Below are 25355 nucleotides of genomic sequence, written 5' to 3'. Positions count from 1 at the left end.
GTTTGGCAATTTCCAAAACCCACCAAGCAGTAACTACACAGGCTGGTTTAATCTACAAGCAGTCAAGTACTATTCTTTGTGAACTAATCACCGTGGTTAAAATATCCAGGAATACGCACACTACTGGTATGACACATTTGCATCAGCAGAAACAAACAGGAGAAAATGGCCTGAAATGGATGGTGAATCAGTGTCTATCAGAAAACAAATGATGACTCAAAGCTAGCATATTGAGATAAAATTCAAGCCCTCCATAACTACATGATGGACTTTTACAATCAATCATATATTTTATTGCTAGAAATGGATGCTCACATCATTTAACATAAAAAAACATCCCATATGTTTTGTAAAAGATTTTGTTAGTACAGTGTTATGAGATTATGTAGCTAACAATTTAGGTGACGTACAGAAGAATTTCTCATATAAATTGTAAAGTGTTTGACCTGGCAAGGGAACAAGGAAATACTCTTATTTTTTGATCATCTCTTACATGTTAGGTGTTAGCTAACAGAAAAATAATCATTGAGGAATTAACTAATTATAGTGAATTTTCTGACATTTCAAATGCTGCTGCCAGCATATGAATTCTTACAGGGGTGTATAAATGTACATCTCAGCCAGAAAAAAAAGGTCAAGAGCATAAATTAAGATGCACTGTTTCTCTCCTCTCAGAAAAAAAAAAATATGCTATATTACAACAGAAGTGGGGGAACATCTGTGAAGGTCAAAATAATCTGAATTTTAATACAGAGTTGTTGTAAAACTATCTATATTCTTCTTTTTTATTTTCTTCCACAAATATAACCCTTCTGATAGGAAAATACCAGCAAGTATTGGGCTGTCTTCACTCATCTCATCAGAAGTGGTGCAAGGTCATTCAGATTTATTTTCTTTGGTTTTTCCCTCTCTCTGGGGGACAACCAATCCAAGAAGCCCCATGGCTTGGCTCAATGATATGTGGAAATGAGTTATTTACTGTGGTTGCAATCCTCAACCTAGCTGGCAGCATCTAAACTGAATCACATCCACTCAAGCAGATGAATGATCTGCTGTGGTTTCCCAGCTTGCAGGGCCACAATGCAAACTTCAAATCAAAGGGATATCTATAAAGAATTGTGATTATTTAAATGTCATATTCCAAAACATTCTTCTATCCAGCAATTCTTTGAAAATTTTAGATGCCAATATTCCATCCTTAACCAGCATAGAGTTCCTATTTCCACACCATTTTCCCCCTGAAATGCAGCCCTATTTGTAGTACTAAAGACAGGAGGAATTTTTGTACTTCAAAATCTGTTGTCTTCACAAGAGCTATCAAGTTCCAGACTGGCAGAGGTACTCTTGTTCCTAGCAGAAAAAAAAATATTTGATCCAGCTCTGGACCAAGAAAAGGAAAAAAAATAAAAAGGAAAAGGAAGAGAAAAAGCAAAAATAAGAAGAAGAAGAAAGAAAAAAGAAAAAATAAGAAGAAAGGAGAAGAAGAAGAAAAAGAAGATGATGATGAAAAAAAGGAGACGAAAAAGAAGAAGAAGAAGAAGAAGAAAAAAAAACAAAAACAGAAAAATAAAAAGGAAGCAGGATTTATAGTCCTCTAACCTTTCCCTCAACATGCTATACCTATTATTAGAGGATGATAAACAACTCTGTCCAATTTTCTGGACTAAAACACATCAACTCCTTTTTTAACTGTCGGTAAAAACAGTGTCATGTCTAAATTCTCCGATCCCCAGATACCCAAGTGCTAGGAAAGATAATTACCTTGTCATCTCTGTCATCCTCTTCTTCCTCGTCCTCTAGCATGTCCTCCACTACCTGCAGACAGAAACAGTAGTAGTTGTCATCATTTAAAAAGAAAGAGTTTTGTTCTGTCAATTCTAAGCCTTTTGTAGATGAAAACTTTATTAACATTTGAAATAAATGCACAGAGGGAAAATGTACAACTAGGAAAAAACACTTGATCTAGTGATTCAAATTTAGGAAAGTGTTATAACTTTAATTGACCTACATTGGGGAATTATATACTGAAAACCCTTCCTTTGCAAACGCTTGCCTGACAATTTAAGTATTTAAAAGGTAGTTCAAAATTCAGTATATGCCAGCTCTAACTAAAGGAATCCTTTGTCAGCTCCTCTGGTGCCCATGCAGCACACACATGCTCACTTCAAATTTATGGTTACCTACATAAAAGGTCAACACTTTTAACAGAATTTACAGTATTCACCAAGAGATTCTTGAAGAATACAAAGCCAGAAATAAATTCACAGTAGTTTATCTCCCTATCATGTTCAACAGTGATATACACCATATGCTCTATCAACATTAGCCCTCTGTTTCTTTAATAATGATTTTGTACAATCTGTGCATCTAACTTTATGCACATTAATTGCAAGCTGCACCTGCCACACGTCTGCATCTACGTATTTTTCCATATATAGTTTTTCAGTCCAACACCATGAAATATAAAAATACATTAAATTCTTTCTACAAATATTAATAATTATTAATCATGCCATCAGCATGAAATAAACCACTAAGTTTAGTTTACAGAGAGATCAAATGATTTCCAAAGATGGACCATGGCAGATTCGGACTTAAATATCTCTCTCTCTCAACACTGTGATCAATGACACTAACAGGAGGAGTCTCTGTTGATAGAAAGCAAGCTGTACCTCCTTATAACCAGAAAACAGTTTGCTTCATTATATCTTTATGTATATATATTTGTAAGTACCTATTAGGATACAAGAAAATCCATAATGAAGGTCAGCAAAGATCCAACCAGCCCAGTGTCTTATTATGGGTGCAAATATTTTATACTATGTATTATAAAGTATGCATAAAGAGGAAAAGTGGAGGTAAAACTCACTGATACGAAACAATTTTTGTGATTCAAGGCAACACACTAAAATTAAACTTCATAGCCACCCCCTCAGACAATGCTGCAAGGGTGTTCACACATCCATGTACAAGTACTTAAGGGATTTTATCCAAGAATTAAATTCAGGTAAAAGAATAACTGAAAAATAAAAGCACGTGAATCTTTCTACTTCCCCAAAGTTAGCTGTACCTTCACAAGGTCCCAATTAGCCATGTTACATGGGCCCATGCAATGAGTAAACAACATATGGTTTGATGTAACATGCCCATCTAGTAGAGCACTGTGAATACATGAAAGTCACCCACACAGTTCAAAACATTTGCAGTTTCAGCTATTTCTCCTTGTTTGAACCCTGTAACAACAGTAATTTGGAGGGGAACCTCCAGTTCTGCCTACTTGCTGCTCTGTCCTGGAGGTGTGAATGAGATAAAACTAGAAATGCAAAGAAACCATAAAGAGGAAGCATGTCCTAAACCATGAGAGGGAAGCATGACTTGAGAAATGAAGGAATTACTCTTGCATTCTTCCATGCCCAGAATAACAATTTTAGCAGGAGGAGCCTTACTGGAGCCTGACTGCAGCCTGGCACCAGCCTACTGGCCTTTTAGGCCAACTCTGCTTCATCTGTCAAAGAAGGGGGATCAAAGACAGTTTTGATCACAGGGAAATGTTGAGAGCATGTTGCTGAAACAGATGTAGCTCCTGCTTAATTCAATATGCCTTTTACATCCCATTTAGAGGTGTCTGAATGATCCAGTCTTCACTGACCACTGACCATTGGAAACAAAGGCATTTTCTGTTTCCCATGCACCTGCATCATCTTCTTGTTCCTCTCCTGATTGCTCATTGCTATAATCCCTGGGCTGTTCCAAGTCTTTGGGGAGCTGAGCTGTAAACTGCATCGCTGGAGTAACTGAGTTCTTCAAAAAAACACATTCTCAAACCTTTAATGCAGCTGGTTCCAGTGACCCAGTTTACTGAGCAGCTTCACCAGCTCTACAAAGAAAATGGTAAACTGAGAAAGGAGGAGGAAAGCAAGCTTTTAAGGGCTGCAGCAAGACGGAAACTCTCTTAGATCAGTTTTTCTGCAAAAAAGCACACATGCAAAACACCCATTTAGCTATACCATTAGTTAACTAAAGCCCTAGATATAAATCAGATCTGTTGACTCACATACTGCCTAATGCCCAGAGCTCACAAAGTCAGTAGGTCTCTCACTTTTCAACATTAATATTCCCTAAACACTTAAACATTTCTTTTATGTACATCCAAAAATTCCTTGTCTTGGGAAGGTTGAATATCCTATTGAAGATGCCAATCTCACATTAGCATTCAAATTAGCATTGTGACAATTAGTTGAACTGGAAATCTCTAAAATTGTTGTAAATGAGGGCACATCACAGAAATAACTTCATGACAATAATTCTAAATTATTCAGATAATAACACTTCGGATTCAGGTGTGAGGTTTTTTTCCCCACATCTAAGGATCTCGGACTACTTTACAAGCTTCTGTAGAGAGGCAAAATGTTAACTTGTTCAAAGGGCATAAAAAATCCTTTGAAATTACATGAAGTGTTAGACTAAGCCTTGACTTCCATCTCCTCCATTCCATTTTTTGCTCTATTTGCTCCTTCTATGCTCTATTTCTAGTTTAGCCATGCTATCAGTTACCTTTAGATTTGGAGTACTGAATTGTTTGGAAAGAAAACCAGAATCCAGTATTTGTCGGAAAATAAAATGCAATGAAAATGTGCCAATACCCAAGATGCATAAATAATTCTTTGACGTATATGAAACACAGCCCATGCTTTCACTTGTCTTGAAATTCAAAAGAAAGGGTTAAAAGAAAAAACCCCAACAACACACAAGCATTAAGGCAATATGGATATGATAACACAATTCATAAAAGCACCAAAACAAGTGTTGGCCACAAATTAAAACAAGGAAAGCAGATTCGTCATAATCATATGACATATGAATCACTGGAACACTGAAGCCTTACAAAAGCTGTGTACTGAAGTAAAGTCTAATCCAGAACAAAGCAAGGCAGTTCAAGAGAGGTACGGTAGATCTGAACACAGGTTCCAGTTTAACATTGTATTAAGAATACAGTAGAAAAAAAAAACCACAATGGATTTTTTTATCCTTTGATTCTACCTCATTTCTTTTCAAATAAAGTGCACATGCCACTCTGTTTGGAAGTAATACAGTAGTTATTTGGATCCTTATGTCAAGCATTATACATGGAGGAGGTATAAGGGAGGAAGCGACATGGTGGAGAAGGAGGGAGAGGAGAGAGAAGGTGGGCAATAAAACGCATAAAGATAAAATGCAATGTTACATTTATTTTAATAAAAATTCTGTGGCAAAAATCTTACATTGTCCTTAGAACATTCACTCTAAATGATGCCTTCTGATAACTCGTTTGAAATCAAATAGTATTAGTCAAACTATGGGAGGGCACTAGGGAAATCAAGGATCCAATGTAAGCAGCTAAAAGTGACATGACCTTCTCTAACATCATTTGTCACAGACTTATATGCTGCATACTGGTAGAAGGTCTTGAAAGAAATTTCTTGGTACTGTCCCTTGAATGTAGTGAGAATACACATGACATTTTGAAAAAAAACACACATAGATGGCCTCAAATACAACACATAAGCTACTTCACAGCCAAAGAGAAGGAGATGATGTTTAAATGTTGAAAAGTAAGTCCCTTCCTCTGCAATACATCCCTATTAAAAGCTTATAAATCAGAAGCAGCATGTAATCTAATTCCTATGTACTGCCATTATTCCTGATCCATTCCCAACATCTTCAAGAAATGCAGGTCAAAAATACCGTACAACTCATAATCCATGTAAGATTGGAGAACCATTGCTCTGTCACAGCAGATGCCATAAACCAGGTCACCAGAAGGAAGCACGACCATCACATTTGCACACCAAAGAAAATCTCAGCATCTGTGGGCTAACATGCAGTCTTCTGAGTAAACTGGCATTAAATACAAATTGCATTTATTGTAAAGATCTACTGACTAACAAAGAGGATAGAATTGCTGAGAAAATAATTCACTTTGACTTCTAACCTCAACACCTGCAAAGCAGAGTTAGATTCTAGTTTTTTACAGGCATGTTAAATCAAAGCCCTACAGCTGTAGAGGACTTAGAAATACCTCCTGAATCTAAAGAATCAGTGACAAAGTGATACACTGAAACTTAACACCACCTCTAATGAAAGGTCCTTCTCTCTTAGCATCAGCCTGTCATTTCTCACTGTGTGCAAAGCATCTATAATTGTCTCTGTTCTATGTTTTTCAGCTGATCAAAAAAACACAAACCTGCACATTAGATACTCTGATGTCTTTACATGTTAATAATAGCAGATATTTGCTCTGCACTGAGATGTAATATAAAGAAAAGGGGGGAAAAAAAGGGCACTAACTGCAGAAAGCCATGATGACTGTTACCTTAATACTTCAATGCCCCTCATTAGAACTTCTCTAAATCTGCTTAGATCTTTCTTGACATAGTCCTTCAAAGCTAGGTAGTTTCCAATAAAAACAACACCAAATATCTACATATGATTTCAAAATATCTGCAGACACTTGTATATTCATACATAAGTATTTAAACTATAAAAGAAATCAAAGTGAGGTTGAAATTTGGTTCCAAATTGCATTTAAATGCATTTTAGATGTGCAATAAAAGTAGTCAGAATGACCCTGTTCAGGACTGTCTGGATTTCATATTGTCCTGACATGAAATGTACTGTAAGTTTGTGAACCATGTAACTCAGTGTATAGCTGTACATGTAATATAAAATTATGCAATTTGTATGGATTAAGAAGGATGCATAAAACCACGGGCTTTTTCAGATAATTTCCTGGTACTTAATTTGAAGGAAAGATACCCATTGTCCACAAGCTCACTACAGCAGCAGTTATGTGCTCATCTTCACAATATGACATCTGCTTCTTTTATGGAATTGTCAAGGAGAAACTTTATGGAAGATAATTCTTCATAAAAATGTCCAACTTTTATACCACATTTTAAGGAAAATAAAAATCAAATTACCAGATTCTGATTTAGGAGTGCAGTGTATCTGTGTCCAACCAGATTTATACATTTTGAACTTGGAATAACTGAACTACTAGATGTGATAGTGTGATAAGCTTCTCAGTAACATTGAATATATTGCAGTACAGAAGACAGAAGAATAAAAACAAAAACATTAGTACTTTTCTACTAAATTACTTGCTATTTTTTACATTGGCACTCAAATTATTTCTTCTACCAGAATGCATTTTGTTAGCTTATTCTGGAAAGGGCTCATAATGTAATTTAGTCTGATTCTTAATAGGAAATGAGACTACTATGGCTAGTAGTAGTCTAGGCCTTTTGATGCATGCTGCTGATTACACTGAGTTCTGTAATGCCAACAATGAATTTTTATTTACAGTATAATACATTTCTTGGGAACATGTTTCAGTCGTAAATAGAGTTGATTATACAAGAACATGTAATCTTTTTGCTGTTGCCAGCTTGATACACCATCAATATTCAATTGCCAATGTAGTTAAGAGTAAGTAATTTTTAACATTACTATGGTACAAGTACTATAACATTTCTTTCATTTTCTTTCAATATTTGGTTCTCATTTATTTTAGCTTTCTTTTGTATTTACACAATGCACTGTGAACTGAATATTAGGTGTTTATTTGAAGTATGTCTCCATCTAAAGGTTTCAATATGTACTGTACACTTGAAATGTCAGATCTCTCAGAATGCAGTTATTTTTACTTCAGCAGAATAAAAACAACTGCATTCTTTGCTTTGCTAAGTATCACTGAAAGATTACTATGCAGGAGTATTAAAAATAACACCTTCACAAAATAATTGCAAACTAGAATTCTTAGGCAAAACCTTATGATAAACTATCTTATAAAGAACACAATGTCTCATTATAGGTTGTTATTATTATTTCTTTTCAAATATATTGTTTCCAGATTTGAGTAGAACCAGATATCCTTCTGTCACAAAATAGCATTTGTCCAAGTTATATAATCTTATGGATGTGCTCCGTTACATTCAGATTTGAAGCTAACTTTTTGGTACAAAAAATTTGTATTTCATGTTTTAGGTGAAAATGTATGTAATACACATATTGTAATTTCAGTTAGCTATTTTTTGCCCTGGTATTTATATATTTCTGTAAATACTGTAAAATCCAAAAATCCTTAAAGTCGTGGCTCAATGAAAATGTGCTGAAGTAATAGAAAGTCAAACAAAAATTGATAAAAATCTCACATTACTATGGGAATTTTTTCTAGAAACTAAACTGATATTAGGTTATGTAGTACTGATTATTTATAATAGCCACTACAATCTGTCTAGGAATCTTGTTGCCATTTAAACCTTCAGGCAAATGCAAAAAAAAAAAAAATCATTATAACAGCCTCATACAAAAAATGCTTCCTCTGTGCTGTGAACTTCAATTTTTATTTTAGATGCCAGCAATACTGAAAGACCATGGAAATAAAAAGTGGTAAAATTTAAATTAAAAAAACAGCTGTTTTTTGACAGAAAAAAAGATCCTATTTTAAAAGAACAGGAAAAAAAGATCTAATTTTAAAAGAATGCTGGAGATATTTAGAGCAGGGTTTTGGTTTTGGCCTTTTCAGATTGCCAAAACAAGCCAAGGCTTTCCAATTCTGTAGTGCGTTTGGGTTTTGCAGCTGTTGCTGGGGTAAGAACAGGCATGTAAAGTTTTACCAAGGAGTTTACTACGTACTCTGCTACTGTGAGCAAACCTCTGGCACAGGAATTATGACGGCAGCATGGACAGCCTCTTTTATCTGTAGCCCAGACAGCCACTTGGAGCACCATATTTTTCTGTTATGCTGCAGAAGAGAAATGCCTACTGGCCAATGTAGATCTTTACATAGTGTACTGTGGGACTGTTGAATTGAATTGATGCCCAATGCATTCAAAATATTTATAGTACCAACATTTAGTTAAATAACCTTTATGTAAGATTTATGTTGATTTGTTCAAGTCTCATTTAATGGCAAATTATGGAGAGGATGTTTCATAAAGATAATTCTCCACTTAAATGCAGCAAACATTACGATGCAATCTAGAGCAAATTTGTCCAGCTTCAGTGATTATGTGTGGTCATAAAAATTAGACTTGATCAACAAAATTTCAATGCATGATTAAGCTGACATTTTCATGTATCTGTTCCGATATATTAAAAGAAAACCCATCCCGTCCCATTGTGGAGCGCTACATTATATATTTACTTCTTGACTATATGGATCACAATCACATAGAAAAAAACCTAAACATCTGTGTGGAGACAACAATGATTCTTAGTGGATTACATAATATTCAGTCACATTTTGCCACATTTTCTTCGACAGCACCCACCCTGCCCACACATACCGATTACAACTCATCTGCAAAAGCCCTTCTAACTTATTTTATTGATAATGAATGAAGGCAAAGTTTATGATTAGTTAGGAGCTAGAAAATACAAGGTAAAATCAGTTCTGCATAACATTGAAAATAATTTTATAAAAACAATCATGCTTTTCTTCCTTAGAGTCATAAATCTGGTTAGCTTCACACACATACTGTTCTGTGGCTAACTGTGTGCTCCCAGCAGCTCTCATGCTCGGGGGGTGTTTGTGGCTGCTGCCATTGCTATCATACCAGAGGCAAAACTTCTCAGGAAAGTACAATCAGAAGGCACGCAAGATGTACTTGCTCACCTGACAACATCCTTTTGTATCTTTTGCAAATGACATACTCCAGACATTTATTTTTTCCAATAATTCACAAGAATTATTTTCCAATAATTCAGCAAGAATTTAGTCTGCAGTTAGAAATCTCTGCAGATTCCCTGGCAGAACAGAATTTCTGGACTTGAAGCTCAAAACCCCAAAGCACCACATTGGCAAGGGATCTGAAGCACTTGGTGTTTGTCCTGTATTCATCGGCACATGAAAGCCTTTGAATGTAGGGACCGTAAGGTCACAGTTTTTAACCTCATAAAGTGAAAAATCAGGAAAAAAATCAAGTTATGGCTTTGTTAACTTACCTGGTAACTCAGTTTTCCTTCTTCTAGGAAAACAGCTGATTAAAGTCAGGCACTTTTCTGTTAGAGTTAATTTATGCATTGAATGCACTGCAAAGTGGGACTCTGCCCCAAACAGAAGCAGCAACAAATCCACCTGACAGTGCTCTGACAGACACTGATGCCTGGCTCCTAGAACAAAGTGATAGGATTCTAATCAGAAAAAATCTCCTATGGGGAAGTGAGCTGGGCTTCTATGACCTACTCAAGCTCATTGTGCTGATCACCTTTTCTTGAGTGAAGAAAAAGAATTCACTGAGATGGATATATTCATAAGCATAATTCTTCCCATTTTCACTTTTGGTTTTTTTTCTAACTTGGCAATTTCCAGAACACACGTGAAGATTTGAGTCGTCATATTGGAGGACTACAGGAAAGTACTCAGACAAAACTACTTAAAATCTTAGAATAAAAGGCCGTCTTTAATAAAATTATTTTTCTTCTGTTCTCAAATCATCAAAGTCTATGGAGGAGAAAACCTACAATAAAATTAGAAGATGCCTTGTCACTTTATATAATTCTTAAAAGATAGTTTTTTATATATATGCATATACACTCTACTATGCAAATTCATAAAATAATTGTGTATGGTGCATTAACTCCCAGCTGTTTAGCATAATTTGCTATGCAATGACATGTGCATCTCATAAATTCAAGAGGAAATTGGCTACTTAATATTTCCTTAAAGGTTCTAAGTATTAACTATCCCTGCAAGATGTGAAGTGATCACTTTTCCATGGGAATATATATGGGAGAAGAACATTCACGGGTACCTTTGAGAATGTGCATTATTCTTCTATTAAATGTTAAATTACTTTAAAAAATAATAGACCAAAAGGAGAGAAATATTAGTATCTTCAGTTGAGAGAATATCAGAGTGGCAGATGTTGGCAGGGCCATCCTATCCTCCCTAATCAAGCAGATATCATCAAGCCGAACTTCCCTACTCAAACAAGGTCACCTCCGAGGATGTTGCCCAAGACCATGTCCTGAAAGGTCTTGAATATCTCCACAGATGAACACTTCACAACCTGTCATGGCAATCTGGCCTTGGTTGTCACCACAGTTACAATGAAAGTGCTTTCTTGTGTTCAGATGAATTTTCACATATTTTGGTTTGTGGGCATTGATAGTGTCCAGTGATGGAGCACCACTGAGAAGAGGCTGTGTCTCTCTCCCACTCCCTTCAGCCATTTGTACACATCATCAAGAACCTTCCTCCATGCAGAACAGTTCCAGCTTGCTCAGCTTCTCCTTATATGCAAGATGCTTTGATCCCCTCATGATCTTCCCTTTGCTGGAATGAAAAGTAACTCCCACTCCTCACCTTCCCAGCCTGTGCTGATAAAAAGCCAGAATACATACACTGTGTAATGGACATGACAGCAATTTCACCACGTCTCTGTGATTGTGAATGAATGTAGCTGCGCGTGGACCTCTGAACTCCTGCTGGTTCCTATATTGTGCACACTTTTGTACCTAATGTGCACACTAATATACTTCCCTCTGACATGCTGGTTCTGAGAGAGGGTGTGAGAGACTTTTCCAGAGCCACTTCCTTATTTGTGTGCCTATGCCTGGCCTGAGGGGCACATCTGTCTTGTTGGACTGGTTTTGAGGGCTTCCTTGGCCATTCACCCTGCACCCTTTTCTTGCCAACTCAGACCACCAATTTCACAACAGGACAAGGGGCAGTAGCTTCAAACTGACAGAAGGCAGGTTTAGATTAGATATTGGGACGAAATTCTTCATTGTGAGGCAAGGGAGGAGCTGGAACAGGTTGCCCAAAGAAGCTATGAGTGCCCTATCCCTGGCAGAGTTCCAAGGCCAGGTTTGACAGGGCTTTGAGCAACCTGGTCTGGTAGAAGATGCTGCTCCAAATCACACTATTCTGTGATTCCTCACTTGATGAATCACTTTTATGGGTCACCATCACCTCCCTCCCCCATTTATTTTTAGTTCAATGCTTTCCTCGTCAGGTTGGACAGCTTCTGGGAAAGAAGATTTTGCCCCATGTGGTGAAGTGAGTATCTTCCTAGTAGTCTTCAGTCCTCAAAAAGTATCCCCCAGTTGTAAAAACCAAGTCCCTGCTGTCAATAAGAGCTGTGCAACTGGTTGTTGTCCTCCCGGATGTGCACAGTCCTCCACAGGCAGGATGGAGGAGAAAATTACCTGCACTCCCTGTCTGCAACCTATTTGGTCATGACAAGAACAGTGTCACCAGAGGAGATCCACTGTGCCTGTTACAGCAGTTAAGCATTATGGATCAACAGCTGAGAGATTGTCACAGTTTGTCCTAATTGTGGTACCCAGGCTTATGTACACAGGGTAAAAATAAGATTCATAGCTATGCAAACTGTGTTTAATCTCCCTATGACATGCTCCAACCATACAATCCACTGTTTCATCCCAGGGAAAGGGACAAGAACAGCTGGATAGTGGGAACATTTTAAATAACTTTGAGAGATTATCTGACCATTCCTCAAGTTAGGCAGCTCCAGCAGGCAGTCAGGAACATATCCTGAAGTAGAAATGCACAAGTAGCAAAAAAAACCAAAAAACAAAAAAACCCAAAAAAAACCAAACCAAAACCAACAAAACTTTTTCCCCACTAATTCCATGCAGTTATAAATGACTCTGACTTTTGCTTAGAAATAGAAGATTGCAGACACCAGACAGAAGCGCTGCTGTTTGCTCCAGGTTGCAAAGGTGAGGGGCTTTTTTTGGTGTATGTGAAACCATCAAAGTATTAAACAACTACTTAAAAATACTGAAAATAAGCTTTTAAATCGACCATACTTTTTGTTAGTTTGCAGTCAGTCACCATACCATGCTCTATTGTGTATAAGGGCATCACCTCTCCCCACCACACAAATCCAGCAGAGATGACAAGGAGCAGCAGGGAGTGGTGCCAGAAACACAGTAGTTGATAGCTACCCCACAGACGATGTAAAAAAGATGATGGAAAAAAGGCAGGAGAAAAAAAAATCCCAGCCTTGTAAGATTCACTCAGTTCTAATCTTGTGCGTTTAGGTGATCATGGTTTAGTAGAACAACAGCTATGCTAAAAATAAATTATTTTGTGAGATCAGATACTCAGGAGTACAATTATAAGGAAGTGTAAGTATCTTTGGAGAAAGCAGCAGGATGTACTTCAGGCAAAAATGTTACTGCAGAATTCAGAAGGCAGCCTTAAGAATGCCATCTTAGTTATTTTTTCCCCGCCTAATACCGTCAGATTTTTACACCTGCCACGTGACTCAATGACAGAAATTGATTTGTTTTAGTTCTGTTTAGAATTATCCATTAAGTTTACATCTATCTACAGTCTCTTACCCCAATGTTTAATGCAAGAGTTCCTATTTCATGAGAGCATATCTTTCAGAAATACAACTAATCTTGATCAAAATGTACAAAAGATAGGGAATCCAATGCTTCTTTTGGAAATTTGCATCAGGGTTAGACTACAACCACAACGATCATCAATCCCACAAGGAGTCCAACTGAATCTATGGAGATATAGTACACTGCTTCACCTCTGTTGGGCATTCCAACTGACTTATCTCCTACTAGGAAATACGGTTGGGCCTTCCCCTTGCCCCAACCATATTGCACCTTGAATTCAAGAATGGAATTTGCATATATTACTTGTTAGGAGTAGTAATAAATGGCAAAATAACTGTACCTGCATTCAAACAAGAAGCACAGGTTCATGTTATAATAGAAGAACCCAGATCCTTGCTTGGCAGGTGAATTTCTCCATGAGGAAATAAGTTTCAAACTACTTCCAAAAAAACCTGATGCCCAAAAGGAAAAAGCAAATGGTATCTTATCTAGAGAGATGGTCAAACATGGATGAGTTAAGGCTGGTCTGTGTGCAATATCCAGACAGAAACTCAGTGTAACCAATCATTGACCAGCAGAAGTGTGGTCCCTAGCACCTGACTGATGAGACAATTGAAAATTGATTTCTCAAAGAGATATTAAAATGGAAATCAACTCTTCTGCGCTGCTTTGCATGGTCCCAAATTTAAGTATGTTCCATAGACATTAAACAAGTATAGACCATATACAATTTTTAACTATGCTTGTCTAATGTTAATCAGGTAGCAAATACACTTATCTTTGTGTCTTATCATTAGCCTTAGGATTTCAAAGCAACTTCTGAAGTTAGATGATATATCTAAGATAAAATAGCAAATTATTTCACAGAGACATACAAGGAATCTCTGATGACTTGGAGAAAGAAGTCAGATCGTGTGAATGCTGAAACATTCTCTAGCTGCTAGGAAACATTGCTTCATTAATTTAGATGAAATTTACACTCTGCACAGGAAAATGTAGGTATTTTAAATTACTCCTATTCTAATGATACTGAAGACTCATGAGTTAATTAGAAAGGCTTACAATAAATCTGCAAATGACTTCACCCAAGGTAGATGCTCAACAAGATGATAACCAAACTTAAATCATTATAAAAACAAGGCCATTAATGGCACAGATACCAAATATTTGGGATCAACAAGGTGGCTTGATAATAGGCTGTATTACCTTGGTATGAAGCACTCTAAGCAAGAGGAGAATTTTAGGAGAGTCCATTCTTAACTGAGAGTCCATCACTAGCTTCATTAGTTTGTTAGAAAAGTTACATGATCAGATAATCTTCCTAGGCAGGTGGTACTTCAGAGAGAAATTAAAAATATTTGTATGCTCACAAATAAAATTTCTCCTTTCACCAGGGATTTCAGGTACTCATGAAATCTTCAGGTTGAGAAGCTTTAAGCATTTCGGCCATCAGGAGACAATGGGCTGTGTTTTAAGTATTGCATGTTTTAAATCTTGATCTTAAGCTTTTTCCATAAATGTCAATCACATTTGGGATTAGGGAATACCTTCATCATTCCCACCCTTATTTTTAGATGATCCTTGGAAACATAACAGTCTTAGTGATGCAGACAGGTAGCAACAGTGTTGGGATCAGGGCTGTATGGGTTCTAATAACTGCAGTTGCAATACATTAGGGGATCATTCAGGCTGGAAGGGATTTCCAAGCTCCTGCTTAAAGTGGGGTCAGCCATGAGGTCAGATCAGGTTCCTCAGAGCTTTACTCAGTCAGTTCCTGGAAACTTTCTATAGTAACTGCAGTTTCCTAAGCATTCTCTTCTACTGCTTAACAATTCTCATAGCAAAAAAGGTTTTGTAGTCTGAACCTCTTTTGTTTCAAATGAAGTTTGTTGCGTCTACCACCACAGATCACTTGTGCAGTCTAGCTCCATCTTCTTGTTAACCTCCTTATAGGGCGTTCCAGTCACTAAAAGCCTTTTATTTGCCAGGATCTTTCAAGTCCACTTCCCTCAGCTTCTCTTCAAGGGCTGGGTGATGAGGGCTTAAGCCCCTGATCATGTTGGTAGCCCTTCACTGAACTTGCTGAGGTCCGTCAATGACTTTCTTGAACTGGCATGGCCCAAACTGGACACTATCCTAGATGCATTCTGGCAAGTGCTGAAGAGTGGAGATAACCACTTCCCTCAATCCACTACCCGTGCTTCTGATCACCTTGCTGCCTTCTAAGACCCCTAGGCCCAGTTCAGACAGCTGCTTTCAGACAATCAATTCCCACTCTTTATCACTGCAACAGGTTATTTCTCCCCAAAAGCAGGATTCTTCCTTCTGAATTTCATGGGGCTCCTATCAGTTCATTTAATCAACCCACTTCGATCCCTTTGAGTGGCAGATCCAGAGTGTCAAATGGTCCCACACAACTGATGTAACCCAAAAACTTGATGGGGGTGCACTATCATCTCCTAGACATCACTGGAAGAGGTGTTAAACAGGACCTTGTACTGTGGTAGTCCACTTGTTACTGACCTCCATTAACCACTGTCCTCAGACACCAATTATCTAATCTGTTTTAGATTTTTCTCCTGCCCATTCAGTTATCTATTCAGATCATAAAATAGTAGACAACATACTGCTCTTGGGATACAAAAACTAGTACAAATATCAAATTCATAAGGAAGGCTTAGCAGTACGGCATGCAAAACCTTTTAACTGCCTGGATGCTGGAAAATTTGTACAGCATAAAATCCAACTTCAACTTTTGATATGTACTTCTGAAAATTTAAACCATTTTAATATTGTTAATAAATACCATTTATTAGTAAATGTTTCCTACATTATATCCCAACTACATGTTAATTAAATGATGGCATTAAATGAGGAGAATAAGAAAAGGCTAATATTAAGCTCAAAGAATATTAATGATGAATTGTGAAATACAGTAAAATGTGATACATTCTGAAACTGTTAACAAACTGGAATAATTTTAATTTTTAAATTCAACGTGTTAATACAAAATACAACATAAGGACTTAGCCATATAAAATAATTTCAAAGAGTTTGCCTTTTCCTCAAATAGGAAATAAGCCTCTCTGCTCCCACACAAAACAGATTGTCTAGATAATGCATGTTCTATTGTATTTTAAAATGGCATTTCAACAAAATCAGACTCACTTATATTGGACAGCCAGAATAAAATTAAATTGCAGGTGGGAAAACTGTCCATCGAACATTGTGAAGGGAGACATTTTGAAAAAGATATCATATTTAACCCAGTTTAAAAATTTTACCTAGTTAAAAAAAGCAAAGAACATATATGCCCTTGAAGTAGAGAAGACTTACTGTATCATGTTGCCTGTTATCTTTTCCTGATACGATCAAGAAGTAGTTCCATGCCAGCAGCAGCAGCAAAGCCAGTGGTATCATGTAGAGCTCAAAGTTCCAGACCACAAAAAGAAAAAGCTAGAAGACAGAGCAGGAAGAAAAGTGATTGAAATCAGCATTAAAATCTTGTGCAGAGTTAAGACCAATAAACTGAAACAATTCTAAAGAAATCCACCTCTCCTTGTGGAGTGTTGTTCAACCACTTTGCTGACTCACACTTACCTCCAAAATACAACTACTACCCTTCCCAATCCCTCCTACTTAATTCTTGGAAAAGAAAAATTGATGTACTGTCATCAAGAAGAATATTAATCGTTCTCTCATAAAATGATGCTTTTGTGAATAATGCAAAAGAGCATAAAAATAAGATTGCATTTTAAGAAAGGTTAGTTGCTTTTATGAATCATAGAAAGACTTGGATTGGAAAGGACCTTAAAGGCCACCTAGATCCACTCCCCTCAACACAGCAGGGACATCTTTCACTAGATCAGACTGCTCAGAGCCTCATCCAACCTAGCCTTGAACACTTGCAGAGATGTGGCATTCACAACTTCTCTGGGCAACTTGTTCCAGTGCCACCATCCTCAACAGTAAGGAATTTCTTCCTAATATCTAATTTAAACCTCTCCTCTTTCAGTTTAAATCCATTACCTCTTGTATCACTACATACCCTAGTAAAAAGTCCCTCTCCATTTTTCTTGTAGGTCACAGTGATATGATAAATTTAAAGAAGACCTCAACATGTTATTGAATCTGCTTATAGCTTTGAAACAACCCTCTAGCAGTGTAAAGGTGGCACAAAAGTTGATTAAATACTAATCTGCTATTTAGAAAAAAAGAATATCGTCATTTTGTACTAATGTCATACAAACAAACAGAAGTAGCAATCAGAAGTCTTTTGGATGGAAAACTAGCAAGAAATCACAGTAAAAGCTAAAATCATATGATTATTTTATAGAAAGTATAGTAAAATAGAACTGATTGTGGATTCATCAAAAATAGGTTTAAGAAGAATGCTGAGAAGCCACCTAAGTCCACCACTTTGAAAACTTTGATTTATTGCAGTGTTAGCTCAAAACAGCTCAAGTGCTCTGTGACCAGGGGCTGCCAGAAGCCTGGTTGGGTTACATCTCCTAGAGATATGTGCCTAAGTAACTGGGGCTGGTCTTCAGCATGGGATCAACTTGGTCATCCCACTGCCGGAGAAACCCATCCCACCACCAGCTCCATACACCACTGTCTAGACATTGTTCCTGACCAATGCTGCTATAAAATTAATTGTTTACAGGAAATAAAAAAAAAAAATAATTGGACTACAGGCCAAACTAAAGCCATTTTTACCTCCAATTTTCCCTATCAATGAACCTGTAGCTGTAGCCACAACCGGGGTTTGTTTTCTTCAACAAACAACACAAAACAACAACAACAACAAAAAAGTGAAAGCAAATTGTACTACATACTAGAGCTGGATAAACATCCAGAAATCTTGATAAGCCTTTTCATCCAAATGGTAAAGATTTTGAATATTATTACTTTTAATACCTTCTAAAAGGATTGAAGGTGTTGTGCTACAGAACTCACAAACCTAAAGCAATGCCAATACCTAGGTAAACCAAAACAGAGCTCATTTTCCCAAATTAGCCATCAAGATATATGTAAAGATCAGTAAGAATAAAATGCAGATTTTAATAGTCCTCAGCTAGATTTTTTGTTTGGAGTCTTCTGCTAGATTTTTGTTTGGAGTTACAACAAAATAATCTTATCAAATACAAGCACCCACAGAGAAAGCAAAAAAATAGTTCTAAATCTTAGGTAATCTTTCTCAACATCAGGTAACTTACCTCACCCCCATACTTTCTACCCCTTTTTAGTATGTATATGCAAGCCTATGAAACTGCAAGACAAACATGATAATTACTAAAAGAACTGAAAAGCAGTGTTTTTGATACAAAAACAAGGATATTGGCATTTCTAGAAGTTTTACATTTGAAAGAAAAAAAAATTAAGGTTGTTTAGTTTAAAAGAAAATCTGTTAGACATGGTAATGCCTAAGAAGCTGTATTGGTTTCAGTTAAGGTAGAGTTAACTCTGCCTAGCAGTTGTTTCGGATTCAGAATGAGAACGGTGCTGATAACACACTGATGTTTTGGGTTTTTTGCTAAGTTGTGTTTATCCAAAGTCAAGGGCCTTTTTTCAATTTGCCTCATGCTCTGCCAGTGGAAGGTATTCAAAATAAGCTGGGAGGGAGCACAGCTGGCACAGACAACTGGAACAGACCAAAGGGGTATTTCCACATCACAGAGCATCATGTTCAGGATATAAACCAGGCGGACTTGCCCAGAACGGTGGGTAATGTGGTTTCAGGAAGAGGGGTCTGACAAGGGTCAGTAGGTGGTGAGAAACTGCATTGCATTGTTTTGTTTGGGTATTTTTTATTACTATTTTATTACCATTTTTATTTCCCTTTATTATGGCATTTCACTTTACTTTCAATCATTAAACTGTTCTTATCTCAATGTAGAAACTTCAATTCTCCTCCTCATTCCACCAGGATCTGGGGGAAGAGAGGAGACATTTGAGCAAATGGCTGTGTGGTGTTTCATCTCCAGCTAGGCTTAAAACCACAATAGAAGCAAGCAACATCTCATCTCATTCAAGAACTGCTCTGTGACCTTGCTGTATAAAAGAGAGTGGCAAATCAGATGTAACCAACTTGCAACAAATTTTGTGTCTCAAAAGAAAAACAAAATACCCTTGCATGCTTTAACCCCAGAAATACCGAGTCAATGAATGCACACTGAAGCGTGCTCTGGAAGCCAGCAAAAAGCACAAAGTACCAAAAAAGTAAATATTAGAGATTACCTGTTGAGAAAAGGCAACACATACAGTCTTTATCAGGGCCCCAGCTGAACTTTGGTTAAAAAGTGGTTAAGAAATGAAGTACTATTTAAACACTCCCTGGCCCCAGAGGAAAAAAGCCAACAATCTACACACAGTCTCAGAAGACATGGACCTGACTAGAGTCTGAGGAACATGGCCATCATGTGCTCTGTACTCCAGAATATTGATGAATTCCAATTCAAACACTTCTCCCTTGAAGTTTCTAAAGGCCAAATGATCTTCAAGGGCATTAATTCCTTACAGTACAGCCAGTAAAACATATTAAGATATTACCTTTTTTACAAATTGTAAGGACATGCCATTCAAAATGTTGATATTACACCTGTCATCTCCTGAAGATGATTTTGCTGACCTGCCACCTTAATTTCCATCTAGTCTGTCTGAATTTTAACCAGTTCCTCCTTTTAGGCAACGGTGTCAGCCAGGCACTACACAAACATTGCAACACAAATGATATGTGTGCTGCATGAGACCAGTACAGTTATGGCCCTCTGACCTAAATGGCCTCATTATTCTTCCCAGACAAGAAATGCACTCATGAAATGTGTATGAGAGAAAACAAGCAGATTTCCAGTATCAGGCAAAACTTTTAAGTAAACAGGAGCAATTCCAAAATCTGGTGCAGAACAGCAAGAAAACTCCAGGACTCAGTTCTTATGGATGAAAGGCCTGATAGCGGACGTGAAAGAGAAGAAGGAAGCAATATGTACAAATCTTCATGAAAGGTGGAGAAGTAAGCCAACATTCCATTAAGCAAGTATAGGCCAAAAAGTCCCATACACAAAGCAAACCAGAAAAGCTAACAAATAAGTATAAAAGAACAGTTCTGAGAGTTGTCCATGTCTGCAAAGCATCTAGTGGATGGTATCTGACATCATAACTTCCAGGAAAATAATGGCTCTGTGTGTGTAAAAAAAGGATGGTCATCACTACTGAAACAAGCTAACTATTTTGAGAGATGAGTGTGTCTCAAAGGTTACAGTTTAATACAACTGCCATTTCCTATACAGAAGAATATAAGAAGGGCTTTTTTCATCTCTCCCATGAGATCAAAGTTTTCAGAGTCACAGGCATGAACTGGTCATTTTCAGTTGACACTCTTAGTGAGAGACACGCATTAAGTCATCACTCAGAGAGACACATGACACTATCCCTAGTGTACAACACTTCAAAAATTAATTTAAGTTAGGATATTGAATATCCTATTCTTTTGCAAACTACAGTATATTTTAAAAAGAAATCTTATCCAAAATTATTAACGCTTCCTACTGTTGAGAAAAAAAGCCTGCCCTTTCAGACTAGCAGCTGTGGATCATTAGCTTTCCAGTGATGAGATGTGTTTGATGAGTATTTTTTTTTCTAATTAAGAGACGAGATTCTCTGTTTGACTATCTTCTGACAGAAGTGAAAAGAAAGATTTCTGCCTTTCTGTGGAAAGGCCATATTCTACAGAACAATTATTTCAGATTTCTTTTTATCTACCTCCACCCAACCTCTTTTCATTTTTAACAAAATCCTGTTTGCACCCACTTCACAGCAGTAACCCCCGTTTTTCTCAACTCTTCTCCTTTTTTCCTTTTGCTTCTGTTTTGACTGCTAGCAGGGAAGAGCATGTAAAAAAAAAAGGATCAACCCTACAGGGGACACTGACCTCATCCTCAGGTACAGAAGAGACCAGAGGACATATTGAAAGAGGGCTGCAAGAACTGCTGTTTGAAAGCTTTATGACAAAACTAGAAAATGTTAATTCCACAGAAATGCCTGAGTTCAGTGGACCAGATACTGGCACTGGTAGCACCCAGAGCCATGAGCTGTAATGTGTTGGGAATAAAGCAAAACACAGACATCCCTACTGCCATTGTCTCACACAGGGCACAACACTCATGCTGCAGTGTCCTTCTTAAATTGTGGCTTTCCTTGATCATTTTCACAGAATATCTCTACAGCCTTATTTACATATTATCTATATCCTTGCCTTATATTTGTAACCAATCTCTTGATTACCCTGGAAACACAAAAATTGGCTGCACAGCTTTTTGGCACAATCACAAATAGACAGTATCTACAGCTCGAACTACTGCACTCCAATCACAGGATCTTCCTTTTACCGTTTAAGCTTAAAATGGCAATTTTATCACCTGAGGATTTGTCCCTTGATGTATTCTCACAGGACTAGAAAGAATGAGACAAAACCTGTATCTGCTTGATACAGACTGTACCAAGGACTGCAGGTTTTAAGGTTCCTGCATGGCGTTTTATACTATGAAACACTGGCAACTACTTTGTATTGTACTTTAGATAGATGCTAGCTTCTTCCATTATGGAAGTAGTCAGTTAGTTCTAGCAATCACAACTCCACTGATCTTGTACAATAATTTTATTAAAAAAATTAGGAAGCATTTCTTTTAGCTGCAAGAGATCTCAAATACACTACCATTAATGTAAACACTTATAGGAATCCACTCCAAATGCACTGCCTTCATTCAGGTAAGTCTGGAAGAAATATGCCTTTTAAACCTACTCTAAAGTATACTCCAGCAGTTTTTCTTATCAGTCTTGCAATTTTAGTTCCAATTACCTGAGTGCTAGGAGGAGGTGCAGTATAATAATAAAATAATAAAAGCATGCAACATGTAAAAAATACAGAAAAAACCCTATAAAATTCCCACTTGCTTTATTTTGACAAATTTTCAGTTCAACCTTGGATTAGTGTTGGTTCTCTTTTTAAAGTGCCTGAGGTCTTGGGAGTCTGAGAAATGTATAATAATTAGTAATTTTATTCTCTAAGATATTTTCCTTTATCTCAGAAACTAACATGGATTTGTTTGAATTCTTTCTCTCTTTGCTGGAATTAGAAGAACTGAGCTCACTTTAGATTTAGTTCCCTGAGTTCAATTTCGATTTTTATTAGCATTCTTTCTATTTGTTTCATGTAGAAAGAGAAAAAAGAGATACATTCATGACGAATAAAACAAGAACTTAACAGAACAGATGAAGTATTAATTAATGACAGTCCAAATGGGGCTTTTGATGTATTTTGATGTATTGAAAGCTATATATTAGCTTGCTAGAGCACTTGGTCCTGCATCTAGAAGAACATACCAAAAGAAAATTTCAGTAAACGACGGCATTAGATGACAAGAAGAAAATAAGAAAAGACTAATGGTAAGCTCAAAGAATATTAATGATGAATTGTGAAAGACATTAAAATGTGATACATTCTGAAACTGTTAACACACTGGAATAATTTTAATCTTTAGCTTCAATATCTGAAATTAAAAAAAGCAACATAAGGACTTACTAGGTAGGACATTTTTCCTCACAGGTTTTCCATGCTGGGAATCTGTACAACAAACCCCAGGCTCTATTTAATCTCACTCTTTTATCCATGTGTAGTGTATCCACTTGTTACTAAAGCAACAATTCTGAAAACTAGATGTGACTCACTTGATCTGCATCAAACCACCCAGTTTGTTTGTGAAACCATTGACAGCCAGAACAACCTTTGCTTTGTGCTGATACTGCTATCCAATCACACCATAATGTATGTTGCATGTCTACAAGATTGTCAGCACCAACAAAATGTTTTATTTAAAATTCCGAAATTTTTATTTAATTATTTGCTTACAAATAATTATTTTCCTTACAACTTCTAACAAATGTTTCAAAATCATTTTTCAGAAGTACCACAATCTTTACTTTGAGAATATCAACAACTTCAAGAGTGCAAAACTCAGAGCCACAAATGAAGTGCCATTTTAAACAGCACATGGATTGCAGACATAAAATTTGTACTGCTGTAACGAGTTGCTAGTCTATCTACTAAGAAAAGTTAGGTGGAAATAAAAATTATACTACTCAAAAATATTTTTAAAATGTGGAATCTCTGTGTCATTTTTTCCCCCCTTCATTTAAGAGTTTCTGAGCTGCATTATTACATCTGGATAGTTAGTATCCAGGATAAAATTAAAGGGCAAAATATAGTTCACTAAGGGAATTCCCATACAAACAGCCTCCTGCCATTCACAGGCCGTTTCAAGATGTATTTTTTCTGTCAGACTGCAAAAATGCTGACAAACTATGAGAAATTTCTATGAGCACTGACACCTGGCATCAATGACCAACTAGGGTACATAACATCAAAAGCACATCTAAGAATGGGGCTATTAGGGTCACTGAACCTCCATTCCATCTTAATACCACATTTTCTGAACAATACCCAACTGTTCACTGAATGGCCCACATTTTGTCTAAGTGACATTACCTAAAAACTGCTCTATATATTATTTTCCAAGTAAAAAACTGCTTTTGATGTTCCCAGATTGATTTTCACAGAATCACAGAATGGTTAAGCCTGGAAGTGACAACACTGGGTCATCTGGTACAACCTCCCTATTCATGTAGGGTTGTCCCAGAGCATGTGGCACAGAACTGTGTCCAAACAGATCCTGAGTATCTTCAGTGAGAGAAAAAATCACTTCAGAAGAAAAATCTAAGGTGCTGACTTTGTGAGAAGTGTAAAATCACAACATGGATCATGCTAGATAACTACAGATATTTATGCACAATAGACTGATGATCTTAAGAGCTCTGTACAGTTTTAAATTTTGTTGTGCTGAAAAGGATCGCATGCAAGCAGGGATCTACATATTCACATCTATATTCCTTCATTATGTAGGCATTTTATCACTTCACCCGGGCATCAATTTTCTGTCATCTGCATCTTGCAATTAAATTTGAAAAATGTAATTTCTTCAGACAATCTAGGAACAAAATGTTATCATTGCCCTCTTCCTTTCTTACTGCCTTATGAGACACTGATGTTCTTTAAACCAGCCTCCTGTCCTCCCAAAAGGCTGAAGATTTTAAAATTAAATTGTCCATCAAAAGTTATTAAACTGTGTATAGTGAAAAAATATTTAGGACCTTCTTCTGCTTAATTACACTTCACTGTACATCTACCAGAGTTCAGACAACATACAAACTCCCAAAACACCTGTATAGAAGTTGTTAGAAATAGTTTTTAATGAAAAGTAAGTAATTTACTTTAAAAATTGTGAATATGAACGACATAAACTTCACAAATGCTTAAATTGTGCCCTTATTCATTGGTATGTCAGAAAACCTAAATAAGCCCTCCTCACTATTCATTCATAAATAACCACCACGAAAATAAAAGGACCATTAGGATCAAAGGATTTTAGGAAGCACAACCTTTGATAAAGTTAAGTCCTTTGGTTGTAGGAAAACCGACACTTTACCAACTGTCAGAGTGAAAGCAACAGCAATAAAATTTAAACTGTATGAATGAAGACTAAAACCTTGTGGCTGAAGGTGTTAAAGTAGACTGTGATTTCCAGCGATAAAATGCAAAAATACTGTGTTTTGGTTTGGTAACTACCAGTATGCCTGGCTTCCCTATGGAGAGACACTTCCATAAGCTGAAGTCTCATTTCACAAACTGGAACAGTAATGTCCTTGTTATATTGAAGAAATTCTGTCCAAGTAGGTCTAATTATGAAAGTATTTCAACTTTTCAAGACCATCAGTCAACCTCAGTGAGTTCTCTGGGCTGATTTTCATACTCATGATTTATGACCTGCTTCATCATGTTCTTTTGTGATGTCTGGAGTATTGGTTGAGTATAACTGTATAAAAACAAATAAATAAAAAGCCTAGGATTTGTTCCGCTATTACTGACCAGCTTT

The 25355-nt window shown here is 36.8% G+C and overlaps 1 protein-coding gene across 1 annotated transcript in view; it reads right to left on the bottom strand.

Moving 5' to 3' along the window:
- The window catches only part of MCTP1 (multiple C2 and transmembrane domain containing 1), a 216462-nt gene that overhangs the window by 35195 nt on the left and 155912 nt on the right, over positions 1-25355 (bottom strand). The window contains exons 16-17 of the mRNA XM_063180010.1: positions 16705-16824; positions 1762-1815 (exon numbers count right to left, since the gene is read on the bottom strand). Coding sequence (XP_063036080.1) covers positions 1762-1815; positions 16705-16824 — 174 coding nt within the window. The remainder of the gene's footprint in view (positions 1-1761; positions 1816-16704; positions 16825-25355) is intronic.

The sequence above is a fragment of the Melospiza melodia genome, chromosome Z (assembly GCF_035770615.1).
Source record: "Melospiza melodia melodia isolate bMelMel2 chromosome Z, bMelMel2.pri, whole genome shotgun sequence".
In the NCBI taxonomy this organism is placed as follows: domain Eukaryota; kingdom Metazoa; phylum Chordata; class Aves; order Passeriformes; family Passerellidae; genus Melospiza; species Melospiza melodia.
Note: the sequence above shows the minus strand (reverse complement) of the source record. Positions and strands in the feature narration are given on the sequence as shown.